Source organism: Myotis yumanensis, unplaced genomic scaffold (genome assembly GCF_028538775.1).
Source record: "Myotis yumanensis isolate MYYU_CA2020_CCGP unplaced genomic scaffold, mMyoYum1.0.hap1 SCAF_14, whole genome shotgun sequence".
Taxonomy (NCBI): domain Eukaryota; kingdom Metazoa; phylum Chordata; class Mammalia; order Chiroptera; family Vespertilionidae; genus Myotis; species Myotis yumanensis.
Window position 1 is genome coordinate 35972021 of NW_027223765.1, and position 21498 is coordinate 35993518.

The 21498-nt window shown below is 39.2% G+C and overlaps 1 protein-coding gene across 3 annotated transcripts in view; it reads right to left on the reverse strand.

The window, feature by feature from the left end:
- Positions 1-21498, reverse strand: part of FANCD2 (FA complementation group D2) — a 98883-nt gene that overhangs the window by 43061 nt on the left and 34324 nt on the right. For 2 of the 3 annotated variants that reach the window (XM_070433656.1, XM_070433655.1), the window contains exons 3-14: positions 19848-19988; positions 18209-18276; positions 17934-18037; positions 17484-17544; positions 13115-13167; positions 8231-8309; positions 5148-5272; positions 3719-3806; positions 2690-2794; positions 1678-1778; positions 1206-1314; positions 945-980 (exon numbers count right to left, since the gene is read on the reverse strand). In XM_070433656.1, the coding sequence (XP_070289757.1) occupies positions 945-980; positions 1206-1314; positions 1678-1778; positions 2690-2794; positions 3719-3806; positions 5148-5272; positions 8231-8309; positions 13115-13167; positions 17484-17544; positions 17934-18037; positions 18209-18276; positions 19848-19988 (1070 nt within the window). Of the gene's footprint in view, positions 1-802; positions 833-944; positions 981-1205; positions 1315-1677; positions 1779-2689; positions 2795-3718; positions 3807-5147; positions 5273-8230; positions 8310-13114; positions 13168-17483; positions 17545-17933; positions 18038-18208; positions 18277-19847; positions 19989-21498 lie in introns of those variants that run through there. The other variant, XM_070433657.1, reaches the window with a different exon arrangement.

The following is a 21498-nucleotide window of genomic DNA, read 5'->3' on the forward strand; positions in this document are numbered from 1 at the left end:
CGGTTTGGCTCAGTGGATAGAGTGTCACCTGGGAACTAAAAGATCCCAGGTTTGATTCCGGTCAAGGGCATGTACCTTGGTTGTGGGCACATCCCCAGTGGGGAGTGTGCAGGAGGCAACTGATCGATGTTTCTAACTCTCTATCCCTCTCCCTTCCTCTCTGTAAAAAACCAATAAAATATATTTTAAAAAAAATAATAAGACTCTCCTCCCTCCTTCCCTTCCACTCAGTTGAGCATCCTTCCAGTACCAAGAGGTCAATGGTTTCATTCCCGATCAGGGCACATGTCCAGGTTGTGGGCTTGATCCTTGTTAGGAAGAGTGCAGGAGGCAGCCAATCGATGTTTCTCTTTGATCAATGTTTCTATCTCTCTCTCTCTACCTTCCTCTCTCTCTAAAATCAACAAAAAAAATATTTTAAAAAAAGAAGAAATTCAATCATCTGGCTTCTTGACAGAAGATATTTCCAGAATTAAGAGAGATTCAGTATCATTGCCTTTACAGTGGATGGATTCACTCTGGTCAGATTTACATACATAAAGAGAAGTAAAACATGGAATGCCATTATCTTGACAATTCTATTTGGTGGGAGGGAAGACAATCAGACAGATACAGGGACCTGACTGATGATCCAGATGACTCTAGTCTTCAACTCCTCAGCAGTAGGGACTTGGCTTCTTTGCAACTCACTATGCTTATTTGGAATGTTAACATTTTCTCTTATGGATATTTCAGGCTTAGTTTATTGCCAGAATAAATGAGCAGGGAAGACCATCTGGCAAGTCACCCACTCATATCATCTTCCCCAGACAGCTTGTTTTTATTAGAGCAGCTAGAGAAGACATAGAAAAGATGACTGGAGGAAGCAAGAAAAAAAGAAGGAAAAAAACACTAGTCAATTTCACTAATTTTAATACTTAAAATTCATAGTATGTTAACATTACCTTATGTTCAGACTCTGGGGCAATGTGTTCAATTGCCTAGAAAAACAAGGGTCACAAATATATTACAACACATGAGTATAATACTTCTCACTTTATTCAGCATGCCTTGTTCTCCTATTTGAGAACCAAGCAACCATCATCTATCATTTCTTCCTGAATGACTTTTAAGACTTTTATTTCAACTTACCTTTACTTATATATCTATCACTAATTGCCACCCATTTCTTCCTTACTATTTAAAGTTTCAAAGAGCTCACTCACCTTAATCCAAGCATCAGAAATGGTTTTCTCATATCTAACAGCTGACTTTATTATGTCAAACACAAGAAAAACACAGTCCTCATCACTGTTTTCTTGGTTTCCTGAAGAACTAAAGAAGCAGAAAGGGAATAAAATCATTCTTCCAATTAACAGAGAGGTACCTGGGTTTCTGTTTACTAGCCATGTAGCCTGGAACAAATCACAACTTCATGTGTAAATGGCTAATAAACTTGTACAGCAGTCTATCTGGGATTGATGTGAATAACCAAGAGAATACACACACACACACACACACACACACACACACACACACACGACTTGAGAAAATGTGCAGTATTCCATGAGGATAATATTACTGCCATTCTTTATAGTTGTAAATATTAAGATCTACTGTCCTGGCTTCAGGATAAATGTCAGAAAACTTTTCTTGCTTATGTGAGAAAAAGGATGTTAATAGTCAATGAGCTTATACCGTGTTTGGCCTTTATTTTTCATCCTGCTTTGGGAAGCCAGAAACAGTGGTGGCAAAATACAATGCTGCACATCCAACCTCTTCCGAAGCTCAGAAATTACCTGCGGAAAATAAATATTATCTATGTGTTCTGTTCGTGCATAGCAGACTGGCACAGTCCACTCTCTCAAAGGAACTGTAACAATGTCCTGAAAGACTGAGGAAGTAGGATTGTTAGACAAGGCATTTTGAAAAAGAGTTGATGAAAATAGTTAATACAAGTATAGCATGTCATACCCTTAAAATCCCAGAACTTGGAGGCATTACACTGAAATAGCAAATATATCCTGTAGCAACTTATATAGAGCAATAAATCTGGTCAATAGCTCCCCTTCATACCATCTGGATTCATGAGCTTTATAAATTAGTTTGTACAGAAAAGAGTAATTAGAACCTATTAATTTAAATAATTTATCTTCATCTAGGTTCGTCTTTTATATATATCAATATATATACACACATGTGTGTGTGTGTGTGTTTTAATTGATTTCAGAGAGGAAGGGAAAGAGAGAAACATCAATGAGAGAGAATCACTGATCGGTTGTCTCCTACATGCTCCCTACTGGGGAATGAGCCCAAAACATGAGCATGTGCCCTGACTGGGAATCGAACTGTGACCTTTTGGCTCATAGGTCGACACTCAACCACTGACCCATGCCGGTTGGATTAGGTTAGTCTTTTTTTATTACTGAATTTCATAAGAGCACCACTGAACTTCTCTGTACTCTCTAGGGCAGCAGTTCTCAACCTGTGGGTCGAGACCCCTTTGGCGGTTGAACGACCCTTTCACAGGGGTCGCCTGAGACCATACTGCATATCAGATATTTACATTATGATTCATAACAGTAGCAACATTACAGTTATGAAGTAGCAACGAAAATAATTTTATGATTGGGTCACAATATGAGGAACTTATTTAAAGGGCCAGAAGGTCTAGCACCCTATTAATGTTTGTTGGGAAATAACAGGGTACCTCAAGTGCATCCATGGCTGTTATGGAATGAAGAATGAACTTGATTATCACAGGTAAGTCCTTCAATTTGACAGATGACAGCTTACCCATTACCAACTGGCGGACCTAATCATAAAAAACATGAAAACATTAAAAATTTCAGATTAATACTTCAACTTTGACTTGGTAGGTAAAATTAGAAAAATCACTTCTCTCACTCAGTTTTCTCACATGTAATTCAGGAAGAAAGATACCATGTTTTATTTTGTTCCAAATTACAAGCTTTCAATTGTTAACACCACAGTTCCTTGTGATAAATGTGTGCTATGTTATATTTTGAGGCCTGAATTTTCCACTGTCTAGAGCAGCGGTTCTCAACCTGTGGGTCGCAACCCCTTTGGCGGTCGAACGACCCTTTCACAGGGGTCACCTAAGACCATCCTGCATATCAGATATTACGATTCAAAACAGTAGCAACATTACAGTTATGAAGTAGCAACAAAAATAATTTTATGGTTGGGTCACAACATGAGGAACTGTATTTAAAGGGCCAGAAGGTTGAGAACCACTGGTCTAGAGCAGCCGTGGGCAAACTACGGCCCGTTTGAAATGAATAAAACTAAAAAAAAAAAAAAAAAAAAAGACCGCACCCTTTTATGTAATGATGTTTACTTTGAATTTATATTAGTTCACACAAACACTCCATCCATGCTTTTGTTCCGGCCCTCCGGTCCAGTTTAAGAACCCATTGTGGCCCTCGAGTCAAAAAGTTTGCCCACCCCTGGTCTAGAGCAAAGTATAAAAAACTGTTATTTCTATGGAGAGCAGTTTGTAAATATTCAAGCAACATAGATTACCACTAGAACTTACTGCTTAAAACATAGCAGTGAACCTCTCAGAGTATGACATGTGAAATTCATTGAAAAGAACAAAAGAGATCAAATGTCATTCAATATTGTTTCAAAAGGAAATTGCCATTATATAGATTGCTCCCAGGCAATGACTAACTGACACTGGCTGTGGAAGGTGAGAGAGCAGAATCTTCCCTACCTTAGACAGGAGCTGCAGGTCAAGTCGGAGGCTGGAAAGGACATCCAGGATGGGTACAGTAAGTGAAGTATTCTCTGTTAGAAGGTCACTGTGAATGGTGGGAAAAGAGAAAAGTTGTGCAACTTTTATTAGAGTTGGGCAGATAACAACTTGGGAAAATCACGAGTATGGGAAGAAAGGATATTCTTACTTCCCATTAAGTTTGTTCATAGTATGTTTCATTAAAAATTATTCTGATTAAAAAAATACGTGTTCATTATGAAAAATTCAAACAACAGAGTAGAAACAAGATGTCCTCCCTCAGCATCCCCACTACCCAAAACAAAGGAAACCCACTATTGAGTTTGGTACATATCCTTCCTGAGAAAAGGAAAAAGAAAATCTATAATTATAATGGCATGTGATAAATATGACAGACATATGTGCAGGGTGCTACAGGAACAAAGGGTAGAGAAGGACAGTGATAGAGTCTAAAAGAAGGCTATCCAAAAGAACAAGCTGGAATTAAGCAGCAAAGTGGACGGTATAGTGTTATACCCAGAGGGAACATCCTGCCCAAAAGCACAAAGACAAGAAATCCCTGAACATTTTTGGAGGTAGCTTTGCAGACAGCTAGAGAAAAAGAAGTATTACAAACCAAATTTTTAAAAACTACTACTTCCAGGATAAGTGAAGTTGCATTAAAACAGAAACACTAGTCCTAGCTCATTTAGCTCAGTGGATAAAGTCGGCCTGTGGACTGAAGGGTCCCAGGTTTGATTCCTGTCAAGGGCACATGCCCAGGTTACAGGCTTGATCCCCAATGGGGGTTGTGCAAGAGGCAGCTGATCAATGATTCTCTCTCATCATTGATATTTCTCTCTGTCTCTCCCTTTCCCTCTGTGAAATCAATAAAAATATATTTAGAAAACACACAAATTAGAAACACTATTACATAAGGATACTGTTCTCCTCTTAATTACTGCCCTAGCACTATTACTGTTTTTCACATAAATGATAATAAGTAGTGAGTCTTGGCAAAGGATCAGATACAGCAATGTGCATTAGAATGAATCATTTAGGAACCAAAGAATGTAGATGTTTAATAAGCTTCACAAATGATTTGGATATGTACTCATGACTAAGGACCCCTGGGGTGGAGGAAATGCTAAGGAAACAAAGGGAACATGTTAAAATCTCCATAGACAAAATTTATATAACTAATCTTAAGCCAGATTGCATATTCACAATAGGTAGACCTTTAAAAGAAAGTAGATAGGTCTACTAAATATATACAATTAGAAAAACAAGTCAAATCCCGCACCCTACTTATTGTAGGCAGGTATCCTCTTTTATACAAAAAAGAACACATTACTACTGTTTTCACACTGCAGTGATAAGACTCCCAGAGTGGAGCCTTGCTTAGAACGGCAACAAGGTGCTCACCCACCTGAGTTCTTTCCCCACATCTGCATGCTGAGAATCCCCTAGGATCTCAGGTAGGCTGGTGATAAAATCATGCTGAAGGTGCACTGGAGCAATACTGATCAGCTGCATGATCTTGGTGGTGAGATCCTACAGTGGAGGATACTATTAGAATTGGAGCATATTACCAGGAATAGAGAAAAACTTCCTACTCATGAAATGTACAGCTGGAAATATTTTTTGACAACTACACACACATTCAAGCTCGAAGCTAAATTTCAGAGATGAATGACCCAGAAATTTTCATACAAGGGATGGTAAATAGGAAAAAAAGTAGGGTGGATGGTTTATCTAACTGGTTTGTTATATATTGTATTTCATTTAATCTTCACAATAATTTCCATTTTTAAAATGTGGGGCTATGTGTTGCTCAATGATACATAATAAATGACAGACCCCAAATTCCAGCCCAGGTTAAACTCCCTAAGCCATGTTCTTCCAAGTAAAGATTAAGCCTTGGAATATCTGACAAAAATTAACAGAATGATTTTAAGACTGTTGAAAAGAAATGAGCCTTAAGCACTATGCTCAAAATAAATTCAACTTCTGGATGAAAAAGTTGAAGAAATTAAACAAAAAAACAAAAAACAAACCAAAAAAACCCTCACAGACACAGACAACAGTATGGTGATTATCAGAGGGAAAGGGGGCGTTACGGGGGGTAAAGAGGATATAGGGAGATAAATGGAGATGGAAGGAGACTCGACTTGGGGTGATGAACTGCGCCCTCTCACAATCCGAGACCCCTTGGGAAATGTTGGACTGCCGGTTTTGGCCCAATCCCTGCAGGCCAGGCTGAGGGACCCCATCAGTGCACAAATCCGTGCACCGGGCCGGTTCTAGTATGCATATAAGATGCTTAGTTAATCTCTTCCCGCCCCACTCCCCCCATTTATCAGTCTGTTTCATGTTTCCATGCCTGTGCATTGAGCTCTGCCCCCTGGTGGTCAGTGCACGTTACAGCTACTGGTCGAAAGGTCAAATGGTTGCTTAGGCTTTTATATAGTCACCCCAATAAATTCAATACCGAGTTTTTTAAAAGTACAATCATATTAATTCAAATTTATTTGATCAATTATTAATGATGTTGAACATTTTTTTCTTACTCTTATTAAACATTTGTATTAGCTTTCTTGGGAATAACCTTTTATAATCTTAGCCTAGTTTTCAACTGACCATTTTTAGATTTTTCCTTTTTTTTATATTTCAGAATCAGTCAATATTTTTCTCATTTGTCATGTTAATTCATGAGATATACTTGTGATAGAAATTTCTACTTTTTATGGTCTTAATTCAACCACTTTTCACTTTGTGATTTTATTTATGATCTCTTCGTGCATATGTGAAGATCACATGATACATGCAAAATTTACTTTCTGTATTTTTAAGCTAAATTTTTAAAATTCAATAATATGGAAGATAAATTTTCCTAAGGAAAAAACAAAAAATATTCACCTTTATCAAGGTGCTTGATAACAAATAACATAACTGCAAAACTTCCTGAAATTTTCCATTTTAATATAATCCCCCCTCATCTCTGGTGGATGCCTAAAACCATGGATAGTAACAAACCCTATGTATACAATGATTTTTCTAGTACATACATACCTATGATAAAATTTAATTTATAAATTAGGCACAGTAAGAGACTATAATTTTAAAAGTTATGTGCTTGGCCCGGTGGCTAAGTGGTTGAGTGTCGACCTATGAATCAGGAGGCCGTGGTTCAATTCCCAGTCAAGGCACACGCCTGGGTTATGGGCTTGCTCCCCAGTGGTGGTGTGGAGGCAGCCGATTAATGATTCTCTCTTTTTTTTTTTTTTTTTAAATATATTTTATTGATTTTTTACAGAGAGGAAGGGAGAGATAGAGAGTTAGAAACATCGATCAGCCGCCTCCTGCACATCTCCTACTGGGGATGTGCCCGCAACCAAGGTACATGCCCTTGACCGGAATCGAACCTGGGACCTTTCAGTCCGCAGGCTGACGCTCTATCCACTGAGTTAAACCGGCTTCGGCTAATGATTCTCTCTTATCGTTGATATTTCTCTCTCCCTTCCCCTCCTCTCTCTGAAGTCAATTAAAAAAAAAATTACGTGGTCTAGCTGGTGTTTCCCTCTCATCAATGTTTCCATCTTTCTAAAAGCAATAAAAAACTTATTTTTAAAAAAAGCAAAGCTTGCCCTGACTGGTTTGGCTCAGTGGATAGAGCGTTGGCCTGTGGACTGAAAGGTCCCAGGTTGGATTCCAGTCAAGGGCATGTACCTTGGTTGCGGGCACATCCCCAGTAGGAGGTGTGCAGGAGGCAGCTGATCGATGTTTCTCTCTCATTGATGTTTCTAACTCTCTATCTCTCTCCCTTCCTCTCTGTAAAAAAATCAATAAAATAGATTTAAAAAAAAAAAAAGCAAAACTGCAGATAAGTGCGCCCTGGCTGGCTTGGCTCAGTGGATAGAGCGTCAGTCTGTGGACTGAAGGGTCCCGGGTTTGATTCCAGCCAAGGGCACATGCCTGGGTTGCGGGCTCAATCCCCAGGAGGGGACGTGTAGGAGGCAGCCTGTCAATGATTCTCTCTTATAACTCATGTTTCTCTCTCTCTCTCTCCTTCCCCCTTCCTCTCTGAAATAAAGAAATATATTAAGAAAAAAAAAACAAAAAAAAAACCACTGCAGATAAGTGAAGACAACTGTATGTAATCAAATTAAAACATTTGCAGTGAAGTGCAGCGGTATGGGATCCCATCGCTTTTGAGAATTAAAACACAGTAATTTATGTGCTTTGAAAAATTAAATTTCTTTCCAAATATTTAATTTAATAAATGATACCTAGCCATCATAAGTAAATTTCTTTTCTGTCTTTCTTTTTGAAACCGTAAAGGGTGAACTACCAAAAAATCTCAAAGCTGAAAAAAGTTAATGGATGAATTTAAAAATGTAAATTTTTCTGTTTAGAAAGGGAAGAAAAGAAAACACTGCAAATTCCAAAAGTTTGGTTAAGTATGAAAAACACACTCTCTAAATCTAAGACAGAAAAAGTCCCAAAGCCTACCTTGCCATCCACAACTCTGTCAAGCCATTTCAGTTGACTGATGATGAGTCGAGGCATGCTGATTCCATCACTGTTCGTGCTGAAATGTTAGGATGAGAAGACAAGGAACTTGACCTTTCTGACTTATACAACAGTGAGCATTTCAGCCATTCAATTCAATTAATATTTTTTTTTTTTAGTATAGCAAAGGTGGAGATTTATTGAAGAACAAGTACAGACTCCCTCCTGGGGAGAGGGAAAGGGTCCCCTCAATTAACATTTACTCAACACTTACTATGCTTTGTGCACTGTGCCAGACACACATGTGATACAAAAAAAACCATGATATATGCTTATATACCTTGAGAAAGATGTCAGGAAGAAGAGGCACTAACCATGTTAATCATGGCTATATCTGGGAAGGCTTACAGAGACAGAAAGAAAGGCCTAGGGTGTATCTTTCTCTTGTTTTTTTTTAAATTTTATTTAAAGTATTACAGATAGTAGTACATATGTCTCCTTTTTTCCCCCCATTGACCTTCCCCCTGCCTCCCCTACCCCTCGGCACATGCCCTCACCCACCCCCCCAGTGTCTTGTGTCCATTGGTTATGCTTACATGCATGCATACAAGTCCTTCAGTTGATCTCTTACCTCCCTCCCCCCAACACTCCCCAGACTTCCCACTGCAATTTGACAGTCTGTTCAATGCTTCTCTGCCTCTGTATCTATCTTTTTGTTCATCAGTTTATAATGTTATTATCCATAAATGAGTGAGATTATGTGGTGTTTTTCTTTTACTTCCTGGCTTACTTCACTTAGCATGTTGGCTCGGTTATTATTTCCCCCAAAACAACAGTCTCTACCTTCCTCCCAAGCTACTTACTATATCTAAAGTTTGGAACACCTTCAGTTCATTTTCTGAACAGCATTCTCAGTCTTTATTTACTACAGTCAAATTTAACTGCTGAAAAAGACTTAGCCAGGACATAAAGCATCTAATGCAGTGATTCTCAACCTTCCTAATGCTGCGATCCTTTAATACAGTTCCTCATGTTGTGGTGACCCCCAATTTCATTGTTACAAATTGAACATAATTAAAGCATAGTGATTAATCACAAAAACAATGTATAATTATATATGTGTTTTCCGATGGTCTTAGGAGACCCCTGTGAAAGGGTTGTTCAAGCCCCAAAGGTGTCGCGACCCACAGGTTGAGAACCACTGATCTAGTGTGAGCCATCCAGGCAAAGCATGAATTTTTAAGTGTAAGCCTTCAAGCTTATTATTATTATACTAGAGGTCTGGTCATGAAATTCGTGCACGGGGGTGGGGGGGATAGTCCCTCAGCCTGGCTTGTGCCCTCTTGCAGTCCAGGAGCCCTCAGGGGATATCCGAATGACGGCTTAGGCCTGCTACCCGCGGCCTACTGGTCATTACACCGTTTAGTCGATTTGCACATTAGCCCTTTATTATATACTAGAGGCCCAGTGCACAAAAATTTGTGCACTCGGGGGAGTCTCTCGGCCCAGCCTGTGCCCTCTTGCAGTCTGGGACCCCTCAGGGGATGTCCACCTGCTGGCTTAGGCTGCTCCCCGGAGGATCAGGCCTCAGCTGGCAGTCAGACATCCCTCTGGCAGCCTGGGAGCCCTCGGGAGATGTCCACTTGCCAGCGGGGAGCAGGCCTAAGCTGCAGTTGGACATCCTTAGCGCTGGTGAGGAGGCAGGAGAGGCTCCTGCCACCACCACTATGCTGGCAGCCATTAGCCTGGCTGATGGCTGAGCAGAGCTCCCCCTGTGGGAGTGCACTGACCACCAGGGGGCAGTTCCTGCATTGAGCGTCTGCCCCCTGGTGGTCAGTGTGTGTCATAGTGACCAGTGATTCCCAGTCATTCTGCTGTTAGGGTCAACTTGCATATGACCCTTTTATTACATAGAATAGAGGCCTGGTGCATGGGTGGGGGCCGGTTGGTTTGCCCTGAAGGGTGTCCTAGATCAGGGTGGGGGTCCTGCTGGGGTGCCAGGCCAGCCTGGTAGAGGGGCTGAGGGCTGTTTTTAGGCTGGTCACAGCCCCTTCAGGGTGGGGGCTCCCACTGGGGTGCCTGGCCAGCCTGGGTGAGGGCTGATGGCCGTTTTCAGGCTGGCCATGGCGGCGGGCTGAAAGCACGTATCTGGGACCTTCTATAATTGAAACTTTGTAGCCTTCAGTGGAGCTCAGGGCCGGCAGGGCAGGCTGGAAGCTTGGCTTCCTCCATTGCCAGGGGCAACGCTCCAGCTCTATAGCCGCTGCCATCTTAGTTGGGTTAATTTGCATATTTGCTCCTGATTGGCTAGTGGGCAAGGCTAGTGGGTTTAGCAGAGGTACGGTCGATTTACATTTCTCTTTTATTAGATTAGACTACTGGCCCAATGCACAAATCTGTGCACATTTAAAGGAAATTAATGAGAAGAATTATTTTAATATTGCTATTCATCCTTTCTCTATAATAGAAGTGTCTATCAAGTTCACAATCAACAATAACAGATTGAAAACATGTGTGCAATTGGCGCCAGTAAGAGCTTTATATGTATTGTGCATGTGCAAGGCAACTTAGCCTTTTTTAGATATGGAACAAACTTGCTTAATTAGACCTGCTTTCTGATTTAGCTAAACTTTTTTCAGCCCAGTGAAGCACCCCGACTTCTCTTCAGGTAATCATCTACAAAGCAATACAGTGGGGCCTTGACTTACGAGTGTCCCGACTAACGAGTTTTTCGAGATATGAGTCGTCTCTTGGCCGATTTTTTGCTTTGAGTTGCGAGCTAAAATTCAGGTTACGAGCCAGCTTCAGATACCCCACCTGTGAACGCCACAACATCAGCCCAGCACCACGTATCTCACTCGTTCATTTTTTGATTTGACATACAAGTAATTTGAGTTATGAGCTCCGTCACGAAACGAATTAAACTCGTAAGTCAAGGCCCCACTGTAAATATCAATACAAAGCAGATTATTATTGTAGATAATGCAGGGAGAACAAAGGGTAAAATATTTAACTGCAGCAGTGTTTGACTATATTCTGCGCAGTGAGAAAACCTGAAGTCATTTTCATGGTCCACCATTTCTTACTTCTTTTCAGTCAGATGAAGTTCCTGAGCTTTCTAAATCTTCATTTTCTGGCTAATGAAAAGAAAATAGGATTCCACCGAGTCTCCTATCTACATATTCCAGGACTTCTGTGAGGATCAAATGAGATGAGGCATGGGAAAATGCTTCACAGACATTTGGTTAAAATCTAAAATGTTTCCACCTGGCTATAAAGCAAGTCATGTTCCTGGGCTGAAGCAACTGCAAGGAGGCTAGTTGCTAGGGAGAGGAAGCTGGGTGTTGCTATGTGTGATGTCATTACCCGGATGGGCACTTAGCATATTAGCCTTTCATATATATATATATATATGATATAAATCCCTGAAAAAACACATATGAAGGAGAAAATAAAAATGACATCTAATCCTGTCATCCCAGAGATGCCCACTATTGATATGCTTATGTATTATGTTTCTATGTTTGTGTATGTGTGGATGTATCTAAGAAAAGAAAAAAACAAAAACAAAAAACATCCCTGGCTGGTGTGGCTCAGTTGGTTGAGCATTGTCCCATGGATTGAAAGGTTGCTGGTTCAATTACCTGTCAGGATATATGCCCAGGTTTCGGGTTCAATCCCCAGTGGAGGGTGGGGGTGGGAGGCAACCTATTGATGTTTCTCTCTCCCTCTCCCTTCCTCTCTCTAAAATCAGTAGACATATTTAAAAAAATACTAGGCTAAACTATAAATACTGATTTGTAACCTGACATTTTGCTAATTAATGCACAGTATTAAATAGTCCTCTTTATAATTTTTTAATGTCCACATGATATTCTGTGTGGATGTACCTAATTTACTTAACCAATCTCTTATAGTTGAACATCTCAGTTATTTATAATTTCTTGTTATTTTAAACAGTAAATCTTATTACTACTTTCATTCACAAGATTTATTTTAAGGTAAATTAGAAGACACGTTTGATCATGAAAGGGTGTGTAAAATCTAAGGTTTTGATACATACAATCTATTATCCTTCAGAATGACTGAACCAATTGATATGTTCATCAGCAATGTATGAGCTTGCCTGTGTATTATACTCAATAGGGAAGATCCTTTGAGAATGGAAAGTGTATTTACTGTTTTAAATTTGTGTCTTTGATTAAAGAAATTGAACATTTTAAAAAAGGTCTGATGCTCTTATGTTTCTTCTTTATGAACTGTCTGTTCATGACCTTTATCTACTTTTCTATTAGGCTGCTCATTTTTCTAAGTAAAAAAAAATTTTTTTAAATGTACACTATAAAATTGAAAAGGTAAAGAACAGTATTCAGGGAATATCTGACTCCAGCCAATTGGCTCCCTTCCTTGGAGATAACTACTATTACCAGTTTATTGTGTATTTTTCTGGCACTATTAGTCAAATAAATAGGTGGAAATTTTTTTTACTGATTTAAAAAAAAAATCCTCATGCAAGGATATGTTTTTCATTGATTCTAGAGAGACAGTAAGGGAGGATCGAGAGAGACATTGATGTGAGAGAGAACCATCGATCAGTTGCCTACTGTGGATTGAACCCAAAACCTGGGTTTGTGCCCTGACTGGGAACTGAACCCGAGACCCTTTGGTGCACAGGACAATGCTTCAACCACTTTGTGGTACCTGCCCAGACTAAGTAGGTGAAATTTCAAAGAAAGACAACCCAATAAATCTTAATTATTTAAGAATATGGCATCATGATAAATATGACCCTCAAAGAAATCAATGATGTTTCAGAGTAATCTTTTCAGAGAGAAATTTAAGTACACCAGGGTAATTTAAGCATTCCAGAATAACTCAACTTACCTTTCAAAAAGAAATTCTGGCAACTTTTCAAATAAGGTTTTGATAATGGCAGGCTGGAAAAAAAAAGACACAAGGAGTTAGGGAATGGTCTTGAAATACACAACAGAAATGTATAATTAGTCATAATTCTCTTGGAGGAAGAACCCCTGCTATAATGAAATCCTACTTTTTTTTAATGAGCACTTTATATGTTTTTATTTATTTATTTATTTATTTATTTATTTATAATCCTCACCCGCTCACCAAGGATATTTTTCCATTGGTTTTTAGGAAAAGTGGGGGAGAGAGAGGAAAAGACAGAGAGAAACATCGATGTGAGAGAAACACACCGATTGGTTGCCTCCTGCATGGGCCCGGACTGGGGCAGAGCCTAAAACCAAGGTACTTGCCCTTGACCAGAATTGAACCTGGGATCTTTTGGTCCACAGGCTGATGCTCCCTTCTTCTCAGTCAAACCCGCTAGGGCTAAAATCCTCTTATTATTAGAATGTCCACATGAATATTGCCTGTATTTTGAATATAAGCTGTTGGAACACAAAGACTTATCAATAATTTATTTTCTGAAACACTGCAAAATATCTATCAAAGCAATATTAAAATAATCAGATAATAAAAAAGATCAGCCCTGGCCAGGTGGTTCAGTCGGTTGGAGCTGTTGTCCACACACCAAAAGGTTGCAGGCCTGATCCCCAGTCGGGGCATGTATGGAAGGAGAGGCAATGGATCAATCTTTATCTCTCTAAAATCAATTAAAACATATCCTCGGGTGAGGATTTAAAAGAAAAATTCATTACGTATGATGAACCCATGAAATGAAGACTTTAAAGATTATCAAATAGGTTGCAAGATTTCTTTTCAGAGAAACAACAGGGCTTGGCTCTTAGATTTAAGCTAACTAAATTATAGTCAAGATTTCCAATGAAGCCCTAGCTAGGTAGCTCAGTTGGTTAGAGCATCATCCTGATATGCTAAGGTTGCAGTTTCAATCACTGGTCAGGGCACATACAAGAATCAACCAGTGAATGCATAGAAAAGTGGAACAACAATTTGATGTCTCTCTCTCTTTCTCTCTCTCCCCCCCGCCCATTTCCTCTTTCCCAAATCAATAAAAAATTTTAAAAAAGAAGAAAGATTTCCAATGAAAAGGGAAAGACAACAGTGGGAAAGAAAAATAGAAAAGATGGAAGATGGGATGGGAGGGAGGCTTTTCATTGTATACATGGTTTTATAATTTGAGATGTTTAAACCATATCAATGTATTGTCTACTCAATAAATTAAACAATAAAGGGAATAATAGCCCAGCAAGAGATGAAGACCTGAAATTATGCAAGAGGATAAGGACTTACTTATTTATCCAGTAAAGACTTGACTTAACATTTTCTATGTCCTCACCCAGTTCTAGGCTCTGGGGATCAATAGTGAAGAAGACAACATCCCTGCCTTTAAAAAGCTTATAATAGAGATTAAAAATGGCGGCAGAGTAGGACCAAAGGTGGAGACCACATACAGACTGGTAGGAGGGGTGGAGGAGCGAAAGGGCTGGCCAGGCACACATAGATGGCAACTGAAGTCCCAGAGAGATATCTCAGCTGTGTGTGTGTGGGGGGGGGGGGGGGGGGGGGGGGTGCCACTGAAAACTCTGGGATCTAATCCTGAAGCTGGGCTCCTCAGCAGAGAGCACAAAACTGAGGAGGGTACCCACACAACATCTAGCTGTGAAAAGCAGTGGGGTGCTGTCTGCCAGGGAGTGGTAGTTGAAAGTTTGGGCACCCTCTTAAAGGGCCAACACACAAAAATTCCCTGTGGAGCCATGCACCCTGTGCTCTGGCAAAGGGAGGGTAAAGTGGACTGGAGCTGTGAGAGCACAACCCAGGACTGGGGACTCAGGGGATAGAGCTCAGAAGGCAGACACCTCAAGTTTTCTGGGCTGAGTCATTCTCTCACACAGAGGACATCTTTCCCACATAGACATTTCCCTTGCCTGGGGGAAAGACACATCCTATTGGAAAACACCTTGCCCTGAAGTCACTTAAGAGACTAAAAGTAACAATTAGTCTGTAGGCATAAGCAACTTCCCCACCCTGTCGAAAAAACTCTTGCCACACCCAAGGATGATTGCCTGGAGGCAATTCAAGTTGAAATCCTATTAGTCTGTAGACTAGCAGTTCTCAACCTGTGGGGGTCAAACGACCCTTTCACAGGGGTCGCCTAAGACCATCGGAAAACACGCATATAATTACATATTGTTTTTGTGATTAATCACTAAGCTTTAATTATGTTCAATTTGTAACAATGAAATTGGAGGTCACAACATGAGGAACTGTATTAAAGGGTCGCGGCATTAGGAAGGTTGAGAACCACTGCTGTAGACAGAGGCCATCTCTGGAGGTTTTGAGTCTTTGCCTGATCCAATTAGTCAGAAATTGTCCTGCACTAGAGATTGAGAGGTATAGAGGATCTACCTAAAACATAGTCACAAACCCAAACAGACAACCAAAATGAGGAAACAAAGAAACAATCCCCAAATGAGAGAATTAGCAAATTCTCCAAAAGAGAAGGTAAATGAAGCAGAGATAAGAAATTTTTCTGAAACAGATTTCAGAGTAATGATGTTAAAAATGCTCAACAGTATGAAAAAAGATATAGTAACTATGAAAAAAGAACAGTGTGAGATAAAAAATGACATAACACAAATAAAGAACACACTGGAAGGAATACACAGCAGCTGATTAGGGGAAACTGAGGATTGAATCAGTGAATTAGAAGACAGAGTTGAAAACATTACTCAATCAGAGAACCAAAAAGAAGAAACAAGTAAAAAAACAGGAGGACAGCTTACAGGAGCTGTGGGAAAATGTGAAACTTAACAATATTAGAATAGTAGGTGTGCCAGAAGAGGCAGAAAAGGATAAAGGAATAGAGAAGGTGTTTTAAGAAATAATGGTAGAAAACTTCCCTAACCTGGTAAAGGAAAAAGTCACACAAGTTCAGGAGGCACAGAGAATCCCAAACAAGAAGAACCCAAACAGACCCACAAGCAGACACATCATAATTAAAATGCCAAAAATTAAAGACAAAGAGAATCTCAAAGGCAGCAAGAGCAAAGAAAACTGTTACCAACAAAGGAGTTCCCATAAGGCTGACACCTGATTTCGCATCAGAAACTTTACAGGCCAGAAGGGAATGGCATGAAGTACTCAAGATAATGGAAAAGAAGGATCTGAGACAAAGATTACTATATCTAGCAAGACTATAATTCAAAATAGATAGTCAAATAAAGACCTTCCCAGACAAAAAAAAGGCTAAAGGAGTTCATCACCACCAAGCCAGCATTACAAGAAATGCTAAAGGGATTGCTGAGAAGAAGAAACAGAGAGAGAAACCTAGCCACACAGAATTAAATGGCTATAAATAAGTACCTCTCAATAACCCTAAATGTAAATGGATTAAATGCTCCAATCAAAAGGTGTAGGGCAGATGAATGGGTACAAAAACATGACCCAACTATATGCTGTCTATAAGAGACCCACCTCAAAACAAGAAACACATAGGATGAAAGTGAAGGGATGGAAAAAATTTTTCCATGGAAATGGAAAAGAAAAAAAAGCTGGAGTAGCAATACTCATATCCAACAAAATACTTTAAAAGCATCACGCTAAGCAAAATAAGCAAGTCGGAGAAAGATAAACATATGATCTCACTCATTTGTGGAATATAATGAACAACATAAACTGATGAACAAAAATAGAGCCAGAGGGGGGAAAATATTCTAGAATATAATAGAAGTAATCCTGCTATTTGCAGATTTTTAGTATGTCCTACAACTTTTGTGATATCATACTATGTTAGTACAGTTTTGATAATATTATTATACTTAAAATCCTTTTATTCTTGAAATATTAATGTTTATTGCATGTAATATTACAGTAAGATTATTTTTTTAAAAAAAATAAAGAGACCACATGATAAAAAAATAAAATAAAATAAAATAAATGAAGGAGAGGAAAGGGCAAAATTAATTTAATGAGCAAATTAAGAGCTAAATGGGAGATGAATGACACAGATATGAACACGGTAGAGATATAGAAGGGTACTCAGGGCACACCGGATGAAACTTTTCCAAATAGAAAACAGGCCAAAGGAATAAATGAGACTTTGAAATGTATTGGGTTAATCAGCTCCGTCTAAAGACACAGACACTGCCCTACCAGATGCATTTCAGCAACAGCGCTATGGTAAACTGCTCCAAACCCAAACACTCCCATTAAGCTTACTCTACCCTGTGTGCTCCAACCACTTATGCTTGGGCATACACCACAGATCACATCCAACAATGTTAACAAAAAAAAAAAAATGGCACAGTCTCACCTGTAATACGTCAATCCCCAGAAGCAATTTAATGAGGCTCTTAGAGTAAGATGTTCCCATGCTGTAAAAATAAATAAATTTGTTTTCTATTTTGTTTTCCTGTTTTAATATGCTTCTTATTCTTTCTCGACAAAATCGGTTAATTATATAACCTTTATGGAGAAACTAACCTGGTAGATAAGAAATTCAGAATATCAGAAGATGGCTCTTAAGCCAGGGAAAAGTAGAGTTAAAATTTTATCAACACAAGTGAGAAACATTATAGAAAACACTCTGGTTCTTAGTCTCATAATTATAAACTTAATAATTTACAAGTCAGGATAAAACTCTGAGGAAAAGAGAACGATAAATCAAAAGTGAAACTCCAAAAAATTGCATTTTGCACCCCCTTCCCCACCAGTTAGTGTAACAGACTAAATTTCAGCACTGTTCCATGCCTCCTCTCCACACCTGGCTTCCTCATTCTGCAGACGTTCACAAGACAAAAGACAGTTTCTGAAAATGTCTTGATCCTCAATGTAAGACTCCAGACCATTGACAAATTCTTCTATTATCTTAATGAAATAAAAATAAAAAAAAAAAACAGAGTAAGATTTTCAGTTTAACATTTGTTGTGGGTTAGCTAAAAATCATCCTAGCACATTCAACTTTATGCCAATGCCTTTAAATTTTCAATTCCGGAGTACTGCTAGCAGAAGTAAAAGTACAAGGGAGAAAATACATACTTTGGGATAAGAAGGATGTTTCCTCAGAGTCTGAAAGAGCTTTCTTTGGAAAACGATTTGATCCACAGCTACAAAAAAAGAATAGCTGGTCACCAGAGTCTTTAGCCTCTCCTACCAGAGTTTACTTTCCTCAAGACCTAAGTTTCCTATCTGATGAAATGAATAAAGATATTTACAACCTATCCCTGACCAGATGGCTCAGTTGGTTGGAGTGTTCTCCCATACACCAAAAAGTGTGCAGGTTAGATCCCCAGTCAAGGTGCACATGGGAGGCAACTGATTGATGCTTCCCTATCTAAAATCAATCTATCTATATAAAACCCTAATATGCAAATAGACCAAACAGTGGAACAACCAAACAACCAGTCGTTATGTCATCTGCTGACCACCAGGGGGTGTGTGCATAATAACATGGTGGGTGTCTGCAGCAGGCAGCAGAGAGAACATGGCGGACATCAGCCACAGCAGGATGGTGGAACAAGTGAGCAGGGGCGCCAGACTAAGGCGGGGTGCAGATCACTGTCATTGGGGCCTTTGGTGGTTACTGAAAATTCTTTGCTCCTGCGCACCAAGGTCCCGCTGGGCACTCACACCTGTTGCCAGAGCCTGCATCTGCTGCTGGTGCCCAGCAACCTCCCAATTGCTCGGTGCTGTCAGTGGGTGCGAGCAGTGGCTTTGGCCCCAATCGCCCCTCAGGGCTTCTTCACCTCCTCCTGCTCCTGCTCCCCAGGGGCGATCAGGGCCAGCAGCCACCTTTTGCACCTGCTGCCAGCAATGGTCCGCTCACACCCACTGCTGGCGCCAGAGCAGCCACTCTTTTTATTATCCTCATCTAAGCATATGTTTTTACTAGGGGCCAGTGGCTGAGCATCAACCTATGAACTAGGAAGTCCCAGCTCAATTTCTGCTCAGGGCACATGCCTGGGTTGTGGGCTTGACCCTCAGTATGGGGCAAGCAGGAGGCAGCTGATCAATGATTTTCTCTCATCATTGATGTTTCTCTCTCTCCCTTAAAAAAAAAAAAAGAAAAGAAAAGAAAAGAAAAAGATATTTACAACCTAATTCAAAGCCAAATCTTCTAAACCCACAGTAAAACAAAGGCAGCTTTGACAGAGGATAGCTACTAAGTGTTCTAAAAATGACATGCTGTAACCTCAGCAGGATGAAATAATCTATGCCCCAAAAGCAAGCCCTTACATGCTTATATGGATATTAGAGGCAAATTCGTGCACTCGCCTGTGTCCTCTCGCAGTCCAGGAGCCCTTGGGGGATGTCCAACTGATGGTCAATTTGCATATTAGCCTTTTACTATATAGTATATAAATTTTGTTCTAAAATTATTGACACAGATATAATTTTTCTAAGGGTATTAATTTATTTTTTTCATAAGAAAACACAAAGTAATGCTATTATATAACAGTTTTCTAAAAAAGGGGGCAGGGGGTCAGAAGTACTGCTGGTGCAGTTTTACTTAACATGTATTTATCAGGACCAAAGACTATAATAATATTCTCTAAAAAACAATTTCAATTTTATCTTTGTCTCAAGATGAATGGTGCTCCCATTTCTAATCTTCATTCCTTTCTATTTAGAAAACCCATAATTCACTCTACCCAGAGAAAAGAGATTAAAATATCACCTAGCTGATTCTGACTCTCTCCTGTTTTAAGAATAATTCCTGATGTCTTAAGAAGCTTTATAAATGCACTGTCATTTTCTTCAACTTCATAATAAACATGTGTTTTCTTTGTCTTTTTGGAGGGTGGTTGCTTTCTGGCATCTGAAAATAGACACAATTTTCAAGATTGTGAAAAAAAATTAAGAATGTGACAAATAGTAAAACAAAGATAAAACTGTAAACCCTACAATAATAACCCTAAGAGGAAAGTTGATAGGTTCCTGAAGAATTATATTAGAATTGACAGTATAGTAAAATTTTATTTCTAACAATGGTTCAATAGTGGCTTCCAAACAAACAGAATAATCAATAAACATAATTGTTTTCATCTACTGAGTTTTCATTAGAATAATTCAAAATGTGCCATTTCTAACAATAACCATGGAAATGTTTCCACCCAAATTCTAAAGTAGTCAGGGTCTCTCAAGCTGATGTCTGCAAACCATTGCTCTAGAACTACTGGAAACCTTATTAAAAGCATATTCTTCGATCACATCCCAGAGTTTATGAAATAAAAATTTTGGGAATGGGGCCTGGGGATCTGAATTTTTAATAAGTTCTCTAGGTAATAATCCTGATGCACACCAAAGTTTGAGAACCAATTATCTTTATCTAGCTGCACGGGTAGAAGACTGGGGCAGATTCTCCTGCATCATATCTTTGAATACAAAGACCAGACTGGTTCCATCCCAAGGTTTTCAACCCATAAGAAGTAATAAAACATAATTAACAAACAAAACAAATAGGTTCTTGATGTTAAATATGATTACATACCTACTCTTCTCCCCTGATACAAGTTAGAATCGCCGTAATAGGGTAATTGAGTGTAATAATGGGAAAAACTATCAACTTCTTGTCGGAACTCTTGGGCCTCTGTCAATCACATTCTCACATGCACATAGTCTATTTCTTTGCCTCTGGTATGCTTTCTTTGATATGATGCCTTTCTTTATATATCACTATCAGAGCATTTATCTAGGCCATAAATTTTTAAGGCATGAGACCATAAGTTTTTCTTAAGGGTTGGGATTATATTGTATCTTTGTATCCCAGCACCTAGATAATGTATAATAGGTAAGCTCTATAATACTAACTCCTCTTATAGATGTGGAGACTGATACTCAAGAGACTGTAGGCATGCCCAAAGTCATACATGGAATCAGAAGCAGAAACTCAATCTCAAATCTCCTGATTTAGATTCTGTGTGCTCTATCCATCAAGCCTTGATGACTCCCAGCATTTGAAAATAGGAACATCATATCTCTTTAAGTGCCTCACATGTTTTTTTATTAATTTTATTGGGGTGACTGGTTAATAAGAGTATATAAGTTTCTAATGTACAATTCTATAAAACATCCTCTGTATATTGCATTGTGTGCTCACCATCCAGTGAAGTCTCCTTCCATCACCATATATTTGATCCCTTTTACCCTCTTCAACCTATCCCCATCCTTATTTTCCCCTTTGATAGCCACCATACTGTTGTCTATGAGTTTAACTGACAGTCAAGATTCCATTATGATTGGATAAAGATGTGGTATAAGGGAAAAGTATTCAGCCATAAGAAAAGATGAAATACTGCTACACACATTTGCTATAGAAAATAAAGCAA